The 20000-nt window shown below is 39.7% G+C and overlaps 1 protein-coding gene across 3 annotated transcripts in view; it reads left to right on the top strand.

Moving 5' to 3' along the window:
* LOC133608520 (insulin-like growth factor 1 receptor) overlaps positions 1-20000 on the top strand; it is a 188038-nt gene that overhangs the window by 160417 nt on the left and 7621 nt on the right. For all 3 annotated transcript variants that reach the window (XM_061963802.2, XM_061963803.2, XM_061963804.2), the window contains exons 16-19: positions 2804-3033; positions 10531-10638; positions 12494-12656; positions 16769-16898. In XM_061963802.2, coding sequence (XP_061819786.2) covers positions 2804-3033; positions 10531-10638; positions 12494-12656; positions 16769-16898 — 631 coding nt within the window. The remainder of the gene's footprint in view (positions 1-2803; positions 3034-10530; positions 10639-12493; positions 12657-16768; positions 16899-20000) is intronic.

A 20000-nucleotide genomic window follows, 5' to 3' on the forward strand; every position in this document is an offset into this window, starting at 1 on the left:
TGCTTTTGTAGGTGTTTCAGCAGATTTGAATTGTTGTTTTGGGCAGTAGATGGGATCTTTGATTCAAGACACAACTTACATTTAACTAAAATGTCTAAAATGTTCTTTTCTTTGTGCTCGGCAAAAGAAAAGTAGTGAGAATATCTACATATTCGACAAACTCAACACAGCCCCAGGGGTCATATTATGATTTTTTTTCTACATTTAATACACTTCCTTTTTGTCTACATACATGTAATGGTGGTTCTTTGGTGATAAATGTGCATACATTTTGTTTTATTCTCAGCCATATTTCTGCTCCCTATGAAAACAAGTTGTTATGAGGAGGTTGCTAGATGCAAATGAACCCCTCCTCACCACGCCCCGCTACAAACCAACAATTGTTATATTATCCTCTCTTTAGACCAGTGGTTCTTAACCTGGGTTCGATCGAACCCTAGGGGTTCGGTGAGTCGGCTTCAGGGGTTCGGCGGTAAAAACACACTCATTGTGTAAATAAAAACTTCTCCCTATCGGCGTATTATGGATACCCTCAAACAATGTTCCCTCTAATTTTCCATATGCGTGAGCAAACGCAAAAACTCATTGAGCATTCAGTGGAGCACATGTGAGCACACCTGTCCCAAACCTGACTAAATAACAAATGAAATGTTTTATTATTATAATCAAATGACAGCTGTCATTTCCATGAGATTATTTTGTAATATAAGTGTTTTGGCCCACTTACAATGACAATAACAAAAAATATTGTTTTTCATGAGCTGTGTACTAGTATTGTATGTCTGGGTGGAAAACGAAGAAAAGGAACAGACTTTGCTATGAAAATAAAAAAATTACTTTATTTTATCATTTATCATTTAAAATGACATGAGAGTGGCACTTGCCAAGGTGAAGCCATGTGTATCTGAACTTGTCTCTCAGAGGCAACAGCAGAAGTCACACTGAGTTGCAGGTGTGTAATTTGTTGTGAGTTCATGCACTGTGTTGGTTTTGTTCTTTGAACATGGTGATGTTCATGCACGGTTCATTATCAACATATAACTTAGCCTTGAATTTGAATTTTTTTGTTGTTGAATTTTTCACTAAAGAAGGGTTTGATTAATGCGCATATGCTACTGGTGGGGTTCGGTACCTCCAACAAGGTTAAGAACCACTGCCTTAGACTCTTATTAGTCTACTTGTTAATCACTGCTTACTTTCTGCTGCAACGCGCTTCCAGCTGCACTTATTAAAACTTAACTAAGCACTTATTTCTTCTGTTGCTTCAAGCTAGCTTAGGGATTAAAATACCTGCTTTGGCTTGTTCTTATTCGGTTCAGCCTCGTCCTCCAGTGATAATGATACGTCACACTGGACATACACCGTTAGCTGCTAGCCGCCTGTCAGCTAAGGGACCAAAAAAAAATAATACAGAGTTAGCTAGAGGGGATCTGCTTTTGTGATCACATACTTTCGCCGAAAATTTGGACGATACTGATTGGTGGCTGATCGATCGCTGCATCCCTAGTCATCTCTTAATTGTTATATTGTCATTATTATTTGTCTTGCGTGAGCCAGAACAATTGTAAAGGCATAACTGAGAGGTTTTGCAACCGAAAGATCAAAGCTAAAATTGTTCACATTCATGCACAAAAAAGAACACTGCAGCTTATCGATTCGAATCAAGAAATATGATCACCCGTTACAAAGGTACTGCTGTTTTATGAATGCAGACATAATTGACATGCTAACTTTTCTTTACTCTGTTCACTTTCAACCTTTCTTTCTTTATTATTTATTCTAATATGTGCTATTCAGAACAGTCCGGCGTCATACTCCTCTCTCTTACTGTTGTCTGCAACAACGTCTTTCGGCAGCAGACTAGTTGGGCCTGAATTATTGATTAACTAAATTATTAAGGATCCCAACATTTTCCATGGCGGCGTTGGCTTTTACGCAGTGTTTCTTAACCGTTGTTGGGCCGCGAGCGACACCTATAGGGCCGTCAAAAAATACTCAGTGGTAATACACTTTTCCACCACTTGTGGCACTAATGACAATATCAAACAAACAGAAGAAGTCTGAAGCTAAAGTGATAAAGAAGTTTCTTGAACGCAAAAATTATGACTAAATTGGTGAAAATATTTTCATTTGCCCTTTAATTTTCTTGACAGTTATTTAAGAAACTTATATTATTATTTATTAATATAGTTGGATTTTTTTTTAGCACTGCATAATTGTAGGTACATTTATTTTTTAATCAGTTTTTATAAGTGCCTTCTTTATTTGATTAGTGTTTATTTTTGTAATCAGCCTGACCTAAGCCTTTGTAATTAACAAATGCTGTCATGTGCCTTTTTTATTATTATAATTTTTTTTTTTTTTGCTGCAGCTGTTAAATATACTGTAATATTGTACATGGTAATTGGCATTTGTTATATATTGTATATATAATATACAAAAATATAATATAATAATATATCAGTATATATTATATACTGTATATGTAATATGTAAATATTACATGTGTGTTATATTTTATATTGCTACTATGGTACATTTTTAGTCTACTTAATACCTGCATTATCCTTTCAATCCTTTGAAACTGAGCTACTGTGTGGATCAATAAAGTTTGTCTAAGTCTGAGTCTATATCATTTGAGATCATAGATATAATTATTGAATACGATTAAAATCAAGAGTAAGATTACCAATTCAGTGTGAATATTCGAGTGGGCCCTGGGTCTCCCTGTAGTGAAAACATTGGGCCCCCGTGGTCAAAAAGGTTTGGAACCCTTGCTTTAACGTACATTTCTCATCCTCAGTGTATGTGCCCGACGAGTGGGAGGTGGCGCGGGAGAAGATCGTCCTCAACCGCGAGCTCGGCCAAGGCTCTTTCGGCATGGTCTACGAGGGCCTGGCCAAAGGTGTGGTCAAAGACGAACCGGAGACCCGCGTGGCCATTAAGACGGTCAACGAGTCAGCGAGCATGAGGGAGCGCATCGAGTTCCTCAACGAGGCCTCCGTCATGAAGGAGTTCAACTGTCACCATGTGGTACGCACACGCACACACACACACACACACACACACACACACACACACACACACACACACACACACACACGTTCTTGTATTTGTGACCTTCTTGAGACCTCCGAAAAATGCCTACCTCTTTAGGACCACCCTTTCTAGATATATAAAGATTTGTATTTACAACATTAATAACATATACATACTATGCAAATATTAAAAAAAGTAAGTTATTTATTTTTATTTTTTTTATGTTTTGTTTATAATTGTCGCACAGCCCCAAGGGGTCCTGAACCAAAAGTCAAAAAAACAAAACAAAAAAAAAAACACATGAAAACAAGAGGGAAACACCAGGAACTAGGGGTGTAACTGTACACAAAACTTTCGGTTCGGTACGTACCTCGGTTTAGAGGTCACGGTTCGGTTCATTTTCGGTACAGTAAGAAAACAACAAAATATAAATTTTTTGGTTATTTATTTACCAAATTTGTAAACAATGGCTTTATCCTTTTAACATTGGGAACACTATAATAATTCTGCCCACGTTAATCAACATTAAACTGACTCAAGTTGTTGCTCAGATTAAATAAAATGACAAAACTTTTCTTCTACATATAAAAAGTGCAACATTAAACAGTTTCAAGTCAACTCGTCATGCTTAATTTATTACAGCATTTGGGAAGCCTGTAGTTGATTTTTATTATGTAAATGTTATATTTTTATCAACATGAGATAGCAGGGACCCTGCAATTTAAAACTAGGCTGCTGCATTACTAATGATTAATGTAACTATAGCTGAAAAAATGGTACAATAGCAATAGGAGAGACTATTCATCCCTGAACACCATGGAGTTCACGTAGGCTTAATGATGCAGTTACATTATTATATCAACTATCAGAGACAGAAACTCTACATTTAACATAATGTCCTTTTTTGCTGCTTCAACACAGCTCAATCAACACAGAAAAAGGTCAAGCGAAATAACAGACAGACAGGGCTTTGCTGTCCGTAACACACACACACACATACCGCAAAATGAGCTAACGTTACGCTAAAAGCGAATTAGCCTTCACCCCAAGCCAGTTCTGCGAGCGAGCTGAGTTGCCTTTTATATTTCTAGAAGGTCAACGGGCTCATAGTGATGTTACTAGTAGTTGACTGGGAGGTGTTTTTTATCATTTGGGGAAAGTCCACTGCCTGATGCTTACCTGCTAAACGCGAAGCACTGACTACATGCGCTCTGAATACGCACGGCTGATTGTCTGTTACCGCTCTGTTTGTAACTAATCAGATGGTTGTGTGGGTGGGACAATGCTGGGTGCTGTGTAGAGGACTGACAGAGACCGAGGCAGAAGGAAGCGGAGGCGGTGTGGAAACTCGTTCGGTACACCTCCGAACCGAACCGAACCGAAACCCCCGTACCGAAACGGTTCAATACAAATACATGTACCGTTACACCCCTACCAGGAACACAAAAGGATGACACAAGAGAGGCGCCCTCTTGGGAAAAATTAAAAATAAATAAATACAATTTGAAATAAAAACTGCGTAACAACTAATTTATTATTTTTGGCGTGCGGTGTGGCGTCCTATTCAGTTCAGCGGTCCTTGAACACACCGTAAAAACACCTCCTTCTTGTTTTCCTCCGAGTATACAATGATTACTCTGTCCGAAGAGAGCACAGCTTGTAAGGTCCAGTGTGCACAATTGAATAGTCTGGTTCAGGGGTGTCCAAAGTGTGGCCCGGGGGGGCATTTAAGGCCCGCAGCGCCAGTTTTGTTGGCCTGCAGCAAATAGAATCAAACAAAGCAAGTAACAATGGAAGAAAACAAGAGTAGAAAGACAATGTAGTGAGAAAACGCTTACATGTTGATTCTAATAACTAGAGGTGTTGCGATAATATATTCACATCGACTATCAATCCAATATAAGCAAAATAACAGATATCGGATTAGTGCAAGATAGACATATGCAATCGGTGTCCTTAATTGAACAATACTGCAGTCTATATCAAATACTATTAGACACAGATACAACATCTCCAAGGCAGCAGCGGATTACATTTGTATCCAGTAACAAATGTGTCTGCATCTTGTATAATTTGTGCTGATATCGTGTTGAATCACCATCGGAATCGGCCAAGCGACGTGCGATGATTAGTTTTTATTGTATTACAAATGTTTTTAGTTTTTAGCTCAATGCCTTCATGATGGTTTGTATGTTGTATGTATTTTATGTATTTGTACCTTGTTTTTACTGCTGTACCTTGTTTTTACTGTTGTACCTCGTTTTTACTGTTGTACCTTGTTTTTTTTTTTTTTTTTTTTTTTTTTTTTTTTTTTTTTTTTATGTCCTGTCCAGCTTCTCAGGCAAATCATATAGTTGATGTAGATGCCCATGTCGGCTGTTCAGATTTACTTTACAAAAGAGAAGTGTAGGATACTTCTCTTGTTGCCTTATTTGTATTTGACTTTATTAAATGTATTTATATTATCATTTAGTGCAGCCGGGCCGGAGCAGGAGGGGATAGAAAGAGAAAAAAAAAGAAGACAGAGGGGGAAATTGTGGGGACAAGAGGGGGATTAGACAGAGAGACAAAAACAACAACAGCAAACAACAACAACAACAACAACAATAGAGCAACATCAGCAAATATGACATGTACAAATATGATGGTAAAAGTAATAGCAAATAAGCAGTTAGCGAAAAATAAAAAATAATACAGAAATGACAATGAGCATTATTACACTACAAATGGATCAATACAAATACCAATAGAAATAGCGCTATTGATAATGAACAATACCAATAATTTACCTTTATTATCAACAATACAGTTGTTTAAATGCAACAATACATATACGTAATGATAACTTGAGATACGAAAGAATGCAGAAAAATGGAGGGGGAGAAAGAGAAGCAACCTACATTAACCTTGTAGATTGTTATAGTCACAATAGGTTAAGCTTTGTCAGTGTGCCATGTGTTACACCCAGTTTACCCTAGGGCAACAACGTTAATATATGTTTGATGAAACGTGATTATGTGCATGAGTGTAAGTATGCATATGTACTTGTATATGTACAGAATGTGTATATGTGTTTGTACAATGAATGTATATGTACAGAATGTGTATATGTGTTTGTACAGTGAATGTATATGTACAGTATGTGTATGTGTATGTTTGTATATTGAATGTGCGTGTGGATGTACGAACATTAGGTAGGTAAATATGTACTGTATTTGTGTATGTATGTGGGAGCGTAGGTACCTATGTACGTATGTGAGCATACGTGAATTTGCATGTACAATACATTCGACTCCCAGAGTGCGTGGGAGCCAGAGCACGGCCCCATCACCCCCGAGAGCCCAACCCACAAACAGGAGGCGTGGTGCCCAGGGAACCAGGGACCACCGCCCCCACGCAGCCAAGCCGGCCAGCGACAGGAACCCCAGAGCCCGACCCACCGTACCGCCCACAAGGGCCAGCAGCAGGCCGCAGACAGACGCACCCGGCGGAGGACAGGGCACGAGAAAAGCAGGGGACAGCCAGACCCCAAGCCAGCGAGAGACCACACCCCACACGGGCAGAAAGGCGAGACGCCCCGCCCGAAGGACCCAGAGACTCCCCGCAACCGGACGGGAAGACCGCCCCCGCCCCACCGGCAACCGGACCCCCACGAGCCCACCCCCCACCCCCGGAGAGCGCGGCGAGGCCAGCCCCCGGCCACCCCACCCAAACCGGCCGCCGCAGGACCACCCAGGCACAGGGCCACGGGAACCACCCACCCCACCCGCAGGGACCCCAACGATGGAGATGGAACAACCAGCAACCGCCCCGCCGAGCCCCCCCCCCCTGAGGGAGGGGAAAAATTAAAAAATAATATTAATAAAATATATTTTAAAAATAAATAAATTAATTAATTAATTAATTAATTTAAAAAAAAAAGAATTAAAAGAAGATCACAGACATGCTGACAAACAAGGTCACTACCCCAGCAACTGGCCGACTCGCAGCACCTCGGAATACCTTGCAGCACCAAGCTACCACAATAGACGCAGGGACTAGGCCCAACAGGCCCCAACCAAGACGGGCACCCGGAAGGGATGGACAGCGGGACCCAGGAGCTCCAGACACGCAGTTCGGATGCAGTAGCCTGAGGCGTCGACCCCCGTCTGACAGGCAGGCCCAGAGCGTACCCCCAGAAATATACATACATACATACATACATACATACACACATACACATACACATACACACATACACGTATACATACCCACACATACACATATATACATATACATACACATATGTACACATACACATATATAAACATACATACATACATACACACACATATACATACATATACACAGTTCGTCAGCCCCGACAGCCATCACGCGCGCGCGCTGCCACCAGTCACAACATCAGCCACACCCCTGCACCAGACCCAGCAGCCACGGGCGCCCACACCACAAACAAACGGCAGCAGAAACAGCAGCCGCAATAACCCCAGACAGCCAGCACCAGCCAATCAAATTAAAGCGATCAAAGAAAAACTGCGACCAGCAACCACACGCCACCAGGGCCACGGAGACCAGCCGGCGCCAGCCCGCCGGTCAGCCCGAACACCAACACGCAAACAAGAGACACCAACAACCCCCCCAACCAAAAGGCCCCCCACCCCAACCCAAACCCGCACAAACACACCACCGCCCAAACAACCGGGACACAGCATCCAGACCAGACACGGGGGCTGCGCCGCCACCACACCAAGTCACCAACAGAGACCCCACAGCGCAAGGTCGGGCCACACGGGCACGGACCCCATCCAACAGGAAGTGAGACCCGCGCGACGCCACACACAAATAAATAATAAGATTAAAAAAAAAATGAAATAAAATAAAAATAAAAAAATAAAATAAAAAATAAAATTTAAAAAATAAAATAAAATAAAAATGAGTAATAATAAAAATAAAAATAATAAATACATTAAAAATAAAAAATATATATATAACAATAATAAATGAATAAAAGCCTGGCAGGCCACCAGACCGCAGTCCCCGCCGGCCGACGAGGCAATGAGGGGTGCGCCGAACCCCAAACCCCCCATGCATGTGTACAAGGCCCCCAGAGTGTCTACTGTGTAGTTAAAATTAGGAGGTCAGCCGTTACAGCCGACCTCCAGTCCCTATTGATGTGTGTACTGTAGCGTGAGTGAGATATGTATGCTTGTGGGAACTAATAATGCGATTAAAATTGGGGGACATCAAGGTCATGGTGGGTCCCAACCAAACCAAGCCCCCCAAATCCTAAGTGTCTAATATGCAGCTAAGATTGAGGGATGGACGAGCAGGGGACAAGAAAGGAGGACTGGAGCCCCATTGGAGGCATCCTCAACCCCCCGCCATGCCTCCCCGCAGGACAATCCCCAAAGTCCTATATATGTGTGACTGTGTGCGCTATAAGTAGGAGGAGTAGAGGGCCCGGACATCCCCCCAGTCCACGCGGCCGACAACCAGGAACTACGGCCAGGAGGCCGCCACCCCCCGCCACAGCCCGTGACCCACACCAGACCACTTTGACGTGACGCCACGCGAGCCCCTCCCCCCGCCAAACAAAGCCAACCCCCGCCCGCCCGAACCCAACCATGCAGAGCCCATACCGGCAACCAAACGCAGAGAAACCGCACAGCCCCCACGCCCAATGCAAACACCGCATCCCGGCCATCCACACAGCAACGTGCCCATACGAGTCCCGGCCAGGGGAAGGAGCCCCCCAACGGGGGAAGAAGCCAATGCATCCCGTCCGCCTGCCAGCCCCCAAACCAGCCGGCAAGCCAACGCCAGCCATCCCCACAACCCCACAAGCGCACAGACACCAGCCACAGTCCCCCAACCACTCCAACCCAACACAGCGATGCCAACCGCTGGTATCACCGCAGCAACCATCACCACCACCGCCCGTCCGCAGCGTAAACAGTGTACCTTGTTTTTAATGCCTACTGCTGCAAACCAAATTGCCCCTCGGGGACAATAAAGATTTACTCTAATACTCAAGGCTCCAATGTCGGATTAGTATGTGAATATTAATTTCACTTATAATGCAAAGCTGACACAAAGTTCTATATTTAAATATACATCATTTCTGTTTGTAGCATTTTTTGCTGTATGAAAAATATCAAAATGGCACCCGCATGCTTTGACTTTTCAGAATGCAACCTTTGGTAGAACAAGTTTAGACACCTTTGTCTTAGTTGCTCAGACAGCAATGTGCATACTTGCCAACCCTCCCGAATTTTCCGGGAGACTACCGAAATTCAGCGCCTCTCCCGAAACCCTCCCGGGACAAATATTCTCCCGAAAATCTCCCGATTTTCAGCTGGAGCTGGAGGCCACGCCCCCTCCAGCTCCATGCGGACCTGAGTGAGGACAGCCTTTTTTCATGATGGGAGGACAACAGGGTGACAAGAACTAAATCATCCAGACTAGAGATAAATTGTATTATGTTTATCTTACCTAAAAATAAATATATTTATTAATTATTTTTTTTAAACTGAATACATTTTTACTAAATTTTGCTAAAAACATCCAAATTAATTGTATTTTTATTTGTATTTTTTCTGACTCCTTATTACATCCAGCCATAGAATTATACATTAAAATAAACATATTTGAAATAATTGATTTGAAATTGTCATAATAATTCATTTAAAATGACCATATTTAATTATAAAAATAATTGCTTGTTTATCAACAACGTTAGCATTTTATTCATTACATTTTGAAGCTCTCAGAAGCCAAGTTATGTTATATTCCTTAATATTTATTTATGCAAGTGTGAAGTATCAATTATCTAAACACAGTTTTGTTTGCATATTTTCAGGATGTAGATATATATATATATATATATATGTATGAAATACTAGACTTGGTGAATTTCAGCTGTCAATATACTCCTCCCCTCTTAACCACGCCCCGCCCCACCCCCAACCACGCCCCCACCCCCCAACCCCCCACCTCCTGAAATCGGAGGTCTCAAGGTTGGCAAGTATGGCAATGTGTTTATAAAAGTTTAGATTGGGGTATGTCGTTTCCTAATGGGGAAATATGTTTATGTCTTTTGTTTTCATGTTAGCATTCAAGCTAGCGAGCTGGCACCAGAGAGTCTTGAGTTTATCAAAGTGCAGTCATCAGTCACTTAAAAAAAAAAAAAAATTCATTAAAAATTGTATTATTAATTGTAGGGAGTTTTACCGAGGTTATCATTAATACCGTTCATCCTTACTTCCCAAGCAGACTCTTTTTCAGTGTCTACTACATCTATACTGCTGTATAAGCTGCATACTGACTACTATGACGTATGTCCAAGTATTATTTATTGAGGACATGTACCTGTTGTAAAATATGCTTGCTGAACTGTAATGGCTACACTCACTCTAGTGAGCTACTGATTAATCATCACATTGCTAAGAAGCCACACTTTGTATTCATGTTGCATTTTTGTGATTTGTGTAGGTTCGCCTTTTGGGAGTGGTGTCCCAGGGCCAGCCCACTCTTGTCATCATGGAGCTGATGACCCGAGGAGACCTCAAGAGCTACTTGCGCTCCCTCCGACCTAAAGAGGTAACAAGGAAATATAGAATTTGTTCCTCTTTTTCTTTATTTAACCAGGTAAAAGCTCATTGAGATTACAATTACTTTGGCAAGAGGGCAGCCAAAAACAGTTTCATAAATACAAACCCCAAAACCAGTGAAGTTGGCACGTTTTGTAAATCGTAAATAAAAACAAAATGCTATGATTTGCAAAGCCTTTTCAACCTATATTCAATTCAATAGACTGCAAAGACAAGATACTTAACGTTCGAACTTGAAAACATTGTTATTTTTAGCAAATATTAGCTCATCTGGAATTTGATGCTTGTAACATGTTTCAAAAAAGCTGGCACAAGTGGCAAAAAAGACTGATAAAGTTGAGGAATGCTCATCAAACACTTATTTGGAACATCCCACAGGTGAACAGGCTAATTGGGAACAGGTGGGTGCCATGATTGGGTATAAAAGCAGGTTCCTTGAAATGCTCAGTCATTCACAAACAAGGATGGGGCGAGGGTCACCACCTTGTGAACAAATGCGTGAGCGAATTGTTTAAGAACAGTTTAAGAACAACATTTCTCAACGAGCTATCGCAAGGAATTTAGGGATTTCACCATCTACGGTGTGTAATATCATCAAAAGGTTCAGAGAACGGCTAAACCGGTGACCTTCGATCCCTGCATCGAAAACTGACATCAATGTGTAAATGATATCACCACATAGACTCAGGAACACTTCAGAAAACCACTGTCAGTAACTACAGTTCGTTGCTACATATGTAAGTGCAAGTTAAAACTGTACTATGCAAAGTGAAAGCCATTTATCAACAACACCCAGAAGTGCTGCCGGCTTCACTGGGCCCGAGCTCAAAGTGTTCTGTGGACAAGTCCACATTTCAAATTGTTTTTGGAAACTGTGGACGTTGTGTCCTTCGGACCAAAGAGGAAAAGAACCATCCGGATTGTTATAGGTGCAAAGTTGAAAAGCCAGCATCTGTGATGGTATGGGGGTGTATTAGTGCCCAAGGCATGGGTAGCTTACACATCTGTGAAGGCACCATTAATGCTGAAAGGTACATACAGATTGTGGAGCAACATATGTTGCCATCCAAGCAACTTTATCATGGACGCCCCTGCTTATTTCAGCCAGACAATGCCAAGCCAAGTGTTACAAAAGCGTGGCTTCATAGTAAAAGAGTGCGGGTACTAGACTGGCCTGCCTGTAGTCCAGACCTGTCTCCCATTGAAAATGTGTGGCGCATTATGAAGCCTAAAATACCACAAAGGAGACCCCCGGACTGTTGAACAACTTAAGCTGTACATCAAGCAAGAATGGGAAAGAATTCCACCTGAAAAGCTTCAAAAATTGGTCTCCTCAGTTCCCAAACGTTTACTGAGTATTGTTCAAAGGAAAGGCCATGTAACACAGTGGTGAACATGCCCCTGTGCCAACTTTTTTGCAATGTGTTGCTACCATTAAATTCTAAGTTAATGATTATCTGCCAAAAAAAAAAGTTTCTCAGTTGGAACATTAAATATGTTGTCTTTGCAGTCTATTCAATTGAATATAAGTTGAAAAGGATTTGCAAATCATTGTGTTCTGTTTTTATTTATGAATGACACAACGTGCCAACTTCACTGGTTTGGGGTTTTGTACGTAGAACAACTACAAAAAAGAGGAGCAGTCACACACTATAGTTAAAAGAACAAATTACTGACAAAATGAACATAAATACATGCAATAGGTAAAAAATTAAATGTTTCAATAAAAACTATTTAAAAAATAAGTACAGGCATTAGCTTGTGCTTGTGTACCTAATGTAGTGGCCCGTTGATTTTATGAAATGGAGAACTTTGAACCTCCCGCCTATGTCGTGTTCCTGCAGCAACAGTGGTCCAGTTTGTCCCTGCCGCCCCTGAAGAAAATGCTCCAGATGGCGGGCCAGATTGCAGACGGCATGGCGTACCTCAACGCCAACAAGTTTGTGCACAGAGATCTGGCGGCCCGCAACTGCATGGTGGCCGAGGACTTTACCGTCAAGATAGGAGGTAGGTTTGCGGCGAGGGGGGTCGGGTCGTCCGCCTTAACCCCGGCGGCGTTGCCTGGTCAACATGTTTTAAGTCTATCCCTTCTCTTCTCGCGGTCGCAATATCTGAGGAATGTCTGGAAATAATTTATTTGCACCCGCTGCCGCTCAAGATTGAATGAGAAGTTGACGGTCAAAGTCGCCTTGACCTCACGTGGCGTAACTCAACAAGTTCAGTGTTTGTTCTTATTTTTATTTACATAGAAAGGCTCAATTATGTCCTGCAAAACGATTTCCCTGACATTGTTTATAGAGGCAGCTCACTTATGAAGTGTACATGTAAATTACAACTCATATCTATAAAAAATTAGCAATTAAATAAGGAGCAAATATTTCCTTTGAGCCCTGCGATAAGGTGGAGACTTGTCCAGGGTGTACCCCGCCTTCCGCCCGATTGTAGCTGAGATAGGCTCCAGCGCCCCCCGAAGGGAATAAGCGGTAGTAAATGGATGGATGGATGGATTTCCTTTGAGATGATGTGTCAATGCTAAAGTTAATGCATCAAAGCATATCATAGCAACTAAAGGGCACCTAACAATTCGATCTGAATCAGATTCTTGGGGCGATGGTTTGTTTCAGCATCGATTCTCATTTTAACATGATTCTCGTAAAATATTTGGTATATAAATTATGATAACAAAAAAATCTAAACTCTTTACAGGTTACAAAAGCTCCTATTGGCTGCCGATGTACGTTTTATAAAAGCGGTATTGGCCTTAAAAAAACGTCCTTTTAAAAAAATTTATTTAAAATTGAATCTACAAAAATCACAGAATGTTAATAATCTAATAAAAGAAAGTAGAGAAACTCCAACACAATCGCAGCTTTACATTACTTAGGATAGACATTTATAAAGCAATTGAGAAGACATACAAATACAAAAATTGATAAAAGCAACATTATCAATAATGATACCAGCATCAATAATAGTTGTTTTATGTTTTTATTACAAAAATGTATTCTTAAAGAAAATTGCAAAGAAACATAAAACATATTCTTTAAAAAAATAAAATAAATAAATAAATATTACCGGTAAGTTTTTTTTATTTTTTTTATTTTTTTAGAATACATTTTACTTTATTTTTATTTTTTTTGCAAAAAATTTTAATATTTATTTTTATTCATTGATACATTATTTGGTATTATTTTATTTATTTGTGTGTATTTATTTGTATCATCCATCCATCCCTTTTGGTTGTCGCAAAGGGCGCTGAAGCCTATCTCAGCTGCATTCGGGCGGAAGGCGGGGTACACCCTGGACAAGTCGCCACCTTATCGCAGGGCCAACACAGATAGACAGACAACATTCACACTCACATTCACACACTAGGGCCAATTTAGTGTTGCCAATCAACCTATCCCATACCTGCCAACTACTCCGGTTTTCCCGTAATTCGTACGGTTTTCATCAACCTATTCCGGGTTACGGTTGCAGTGATAAAAAAATACGGTTTTTCATTAATTAAAAAAAAAAAAAGGGTGAAAACTACGCGAATTGCACCTTGTGCAGACAAGATTTTTCGATCGGACACGGAGGAATTAGCGATGTAAAAGACCATGTCTAATGCCGTTGCTAGCGATACAAGTGGAAAACTTTCAACGTTTTTCGTCGCCCAAACAGATTCTTTGGATGTGATAAATGCCGAAGTTTTATTTACGGAGGCAATAATTGAGCATGGACTTCCAATCGCACTGGCTGATCACATGGGACAGTTAAATGTTTGTAATGCAACCTTTAAAAATCATTACGCGGTGATCGCGGTCCCAAAAATAAACTTTTCTTGCATGATAATGTCCAGAAAAACTCGCTTTATATTACTATAGAGTCCTTTTAACGAATGAGTTTGATGGTTTATCACAAACCTTAAATGAAAGAAGTCCTTTGTTCTCCTGCACCGCATGCGCTTTGGCCTTGCTTCGTGTTTGGTGCGCAATCTTGTCGGCTGTATTTCACAGCACGTCTTTGACAACTTGAAGTGGCATAAAACATTTAAAACAAGTCCAAGTTGAAGAAATCTTGTTAAATGTTGACAGCATAACTACCAAAATACAGAAGTATGTCCTTAATATTTTTGCAGTGCTATTTCTTTTGAAAAGTTAAAATGATTACATTAGAGATGTGATGTGCCACTTTTCAAGTGTCTGATGGCTTAAATTAATTTTCATTAATTTTTCATATTTTGAATTCTTTTGAAAGGCTTACAAAAAAACTACATTTGAATTGTAATTCCATGCTATTGACAGGACTATTAATTTTAATGAAGTTAGCTTACCATGTTTACAGTATGATAATTGTGATAGAAATGTGAATTTTAGGCACAGAATATTTTTTACAATTGAACAAGGCAGTAGATTATACAAGCTTGGACAGAAAGTTAATAATGACACCAATTTTTTTTTTAATGGAATTGTTTAGTACTGTTTTACCATTTGTTTACTGTAAAAAGTGTTTATACTGTTTATACTTTCAATTAACAAATTGAAGTCTTGTGAAAGGTTGACAGGATAACTGGCATTAACTGTCAAAATAATTTCAAACTATTGAAGTTAGCTTACAGAATAAACATGTCAATCAACCCATATGATTTTTGCTGTAATATTTTTGTTTTGAAAAGTCACTGTGACTGATAGAAAAGTGATGGTTTTAGCAACATTTTAACCTGTCTGAATGCTAATAATCATTTTGCGTCGGGGGGCGAAGCCCTGAACCCTCCACCAGGACTTTGTCCTGTACCTACCGGGGCCTGCGGCCCTTGGACCCTGGCTACTAGGTTTTTCTGATTTCAAAAGTTGGCAGGTATGCTATCCCCAGGTGCATGTCTTTGGAGGTGGGAGGAAGCCGGAGTACCCGGAGGGAACCCAGGCAGTCACGGGGAGAACATGCAAACTCCACACAGAAAGATTCATACATATTTTTCATTAATATTATGATATGTAGAGGTGGGAATATTTGCACACCTCACGATTCAATCACGATTCAGCAGCTATGATTCGATTAAACATTGATTATTGATGCATCTTTAATTTATGTACATTAATGCAGTTTTACTAAATACACCTCACCTCCCAGGGGGTGACCAAATGTGGTGGGTCAAATGTGTGGGTCAAATGCAGGGAATAATTTCACCACACCTAGTGTGTGTGTGACAATCATTGGTACTTTAACTTCAACTTTAACGTTTATCACTTGCAACTTTTAAAAACAGTGCATTTGTATCAAGAAACAGTTAAATTCCCATTACATTAATTAAATTAATCGAAATGTGTGCATAACTGGAACATAATAAAGGAGCTGCTCGGATCTCTCAGTAAAGTGGCTCGCTGCAGTCAGCAAAATTTTAGAACTGTCTGCTTTACTTTATTTACAATAAATACATCGATTATCTATTATTGACGTTCACTAATCGATTTTAGAATATTCCACTTTCCAATTGCGATGCATCTAAAAATCGATTAGTTCCCCACCTCTAATGATATGTATTTATATTTATTTTTTGTATGTATAAACAAATAATTTTTTATAGCAATTTCAAAAAATATGAAACGATTAAAAATAAAAATTCAATTATGTGTCTCTTCGTAGGAAACGTAAAGACACTCATGGAATGTAGTGATGTACAGTATGCACATATCACATAATGGGTCTATGCAGGTTCATACCAGTGCAATTGTGATCAACTACAGACCCTCTGTGAGGACACAACCTCTACTAGGAACAAGCATCCAAATCCAAACATCCAAATCGCAATAAAAATTGCGATTTGGATGTGAATTAGTTTTTTTGTGCACCCCTAACAGCAACCCACTGCTGCCATCTAAATAAGCTCCCTGCATGATAGCCCATCGACACAATGTAATATCAATAGAAATTAGAAACTGGAGATACATGCTGTTTGTTGGACAGCAATGATAGAGGTGAGATCAAATCACTGAGGATCTTCCCACGAGACAACAGCATTATTTGCGCATGATCTTGCCATTGATTTTCATGCGGAACATCTCCAACATTCTAGAACCAATAGCTGGTTGCTGCTATTTACGCTTGTGTGTGTGTATGGGTGTTTTCTTTCCCAGACTTCGGCATGACCCGAGACATCTACGAGACCGATTACTACCGCAAAGGTGGGAAGGGTTTGCTACCCGTCCGATGGATGTCACCCGAGTCTCTGAAGGACGGCGTGTTCACCACTAACTCCGACGTCTGGTGAGGGGACCCCCCACACCCCACACCCAGACACAGAGCCATTGTGACCCCGTCAGAGGGTCACAATAATATCACTACACTTTCTAGCATCGATACATGCACTGCAGTGCTAACATTGAGGTCATGTTTTTCACAACATCATGCTAAGTCAGTCTACAAAAGCTCCCACGTCTGGGATAGGCTTTATTTTTAAAAGTGTAGCAAAGCCTGCTTTTTTTTCTTTCGTTTTTGTCCCTTTGTCAAATGGTGAGCATATACTTGTATGCATATTCGGGCTTCGAATTTTTACTTTTTTTTTTTTTTTTCAAATATTTTTATTGAATTTTGCAGACAGTACAGTATGATGGATCATGGCAACAGCAAGTTGAGGTATCTGCACATTTTACATTATGTAACATAGTAAACCCCACCCCTTACAATACCCACCCACTTTAATTCCCAAGGTAATTGTCACCTAGTGCCCACAACAAATATAGACACACATGAATATATGCAAACTTAGATTCAATCTAACAAATATATTAAAGATAAACAAAAGATAAATAAGGTAAATAAATAAATAAATACTACATAAGATGTGCAAAAAAAATATAACGTAAAAGTAAATAAACACAAGGAATGAGGGTCGGGGGGGGGGGGCTTCAGCGGTCAGCTCTGTCTAAGTTGTGTTACTCGAATCGCTTGGGGTGATGTCAAGCTTGTCCCTAATAAGGTCTAGGAGGGGGCCCCAAGTTTTATGGAAAGATGACACAGATCCTTTCTGGGAGAACCGAAGCTTCTCTAACTGGAGACACCGCAAGACATCTTGTATCCAACTGTTATGGCTCGGCGGAGACGCAAGCTTCCATTTAAAAAGAATTGTACGCCTAGCCAGCAGAGTCGTTAACGCAATGACATGACGAGCGGTTGCAGGTAAACCGTCCACCTGGGGAACGCCAAAAAGGGCAGTCAGCGGGCTGGGTGTTATTGTCCTATCGAGGGCCTGCCCAACAGTGTGAATTTTTACTTTTTAAGGTCAAAGCAAGTGTTGCCTTAAAGGACGGCTCATATTTTAGGGCACCAAGGCAAGTTAGAAGGGCACCAAGGCAAACATTATTTTCTTTTGAGGCAGGGGCTCCAAAGCATGCATGCATACATTATATATATATATATATATATGTGAGTGTGTGTGTGTGTGTGTGTGTGTGTGTGTGTGTGTGTGTGTGTGTGTGTGTGTGTGTGTGTGTGTGTGTGTATATATATATATATATTTTTTTTTTAATGTGTTTTTATTCATTATTAATATAAACTTGTCAGCTTTTTGTCATTACATGATGCCTTTTATCTCTATTTTATTTTTGATAGAGGGAGGTATTTTTTTTAATTATTTATTTACATATTTAAGTTATGTACATTTATATGTACATGTAATAATAATAATAATGGATTAGATTTATATGGCGCTTTTCTAGACACTCAAAGCGCTTCACAGAGAAGTGAGAACCCATCATTCATTTTTGTATGATGCTGTATCATTTATGTAGATGCTGTATTGGGACAGATTCATTAACAGTTTGAGCAGAAATATGTCGTATAGGAATCAACAATACACAATGAAACATTAACAAAATGCGGTGTCACATGAATGCTTTTTGAAGTACCGTATTTTTCGGAGTATGAGTTGCTCCGGAGTATAAGTCGCTCCGGAGTATAAGTCGCTCCGGAGTATAAGTCGCACCAGCCGAAAATGCACAACAAAGAAGGAAAAAAACATATATAAGTCGCACAGGAGTATAAGTCGCATTTTTTGGGAAAATGTGTCTGATAAAACCCAACACCAATTATTATGTAGAAAAGAATATTACAGTGAATTATTGGACAAGAACAAAACTAATATGAGAGCAACATGGGGCATCCTCAATAGCATTATTAAAAATGGCACTAAGAGGGACTACCCTCAATACTTCTTAGACGGAAATAAAAAAAATGACAACATAAAGGAAGTAGTTGAAAGCTTCAATAATTATTTTGTAAATATTGGACCAAAATTGGAAGAAAGGATTCCAGACCCAGTTTCAATTGAGGACTATAATGATACCATAGAGCGAAATCCCAACTCCATGTTCCTCAGTAATGTGACACAGGAGGAAATAGTTACAATCGTGAAAAAATGTAAATCCAAGACTTCAACTGATTGTAATGAAATTGATATGGAAACGATAAAAAAGGTTATTGAAGAGATCTCAGGACCATTAATGTATATTAGTAACCTATCATTTCAAACAGGTACATTTCCAAACAAAATGAAAATAGCTAAAGTTGCACCAATTTACAAGACTGGCGACAAACATCAATTTACAAACTATAGACCTGTTTCCTTACTTCCACAATTTTCTAAAATCATTGAAAAACTGTTCAATAACAGATTAGAGAGTTTCATAAATAAAAATAGAATACTCGAAGAAAATCAATATGGATACAGAGCTAATGTTTCAACTTCGATGGCTTTAATTGAAATTACAGAAGAAATTACCAATGCTATAGATAATAAAAAATGTGCGGCAGCAGTTTTTATGGATCTAACTAAAGCATTTGACACAATTAATCACAATATTTTAATCAAAAAACTAGAACGATATGGCATCAGAGGGTTAGGCTTAAACTGGATAAGAAGTTATCTAATGAACAGGAAACAATACGTGAAGGTAGGCGAACACACCTCTACAACGCTAAATATATCCTGTGGTGTACCTCAGGGATCAATACTAGGACCTAAATTATTCAATCTATATATAAATGACATTTGTAAAGTTACAAAAGATTTAAAGTTAGTATTATTTGCGGATGATACAACAGCGTTTTGTTCAGGAGAGAATACACAGAAGATACTACAAATAATAACAGAAGAAATTAACAAATTAAAAAGATGGTTTGACAAAAACAGACTATCGTTGAATCTCAGTAAAACTAAAATAATGCTATTTGGTAACAGTAGAAGAGAAAATCAAACACAAATACAAATAGACGGAATAGAAATTGAAAGAGTAAATGAAACCAAATTTCTAGGTATAATGATTGATGATAAATTGAACTGGAAATCTCACGTAAAAAATATACAACATA

The sequence above is a fragment of the Nerophis lumbriciformis genome, linkage group LG06 (genome assembly GCF_033978685.3).
Source record: "Nerophis lumbriciformis linkage group LG06, RoL_Nlum_v2.1, whole genome shotgun sequence".
NCBI classification, from domain to species: Eukaryota; Metazoa; Chordata; class Actinopteri; order Syngnathiformes; family Syngnathidae; genus Nerophis; species Nerophis lumbriciformis.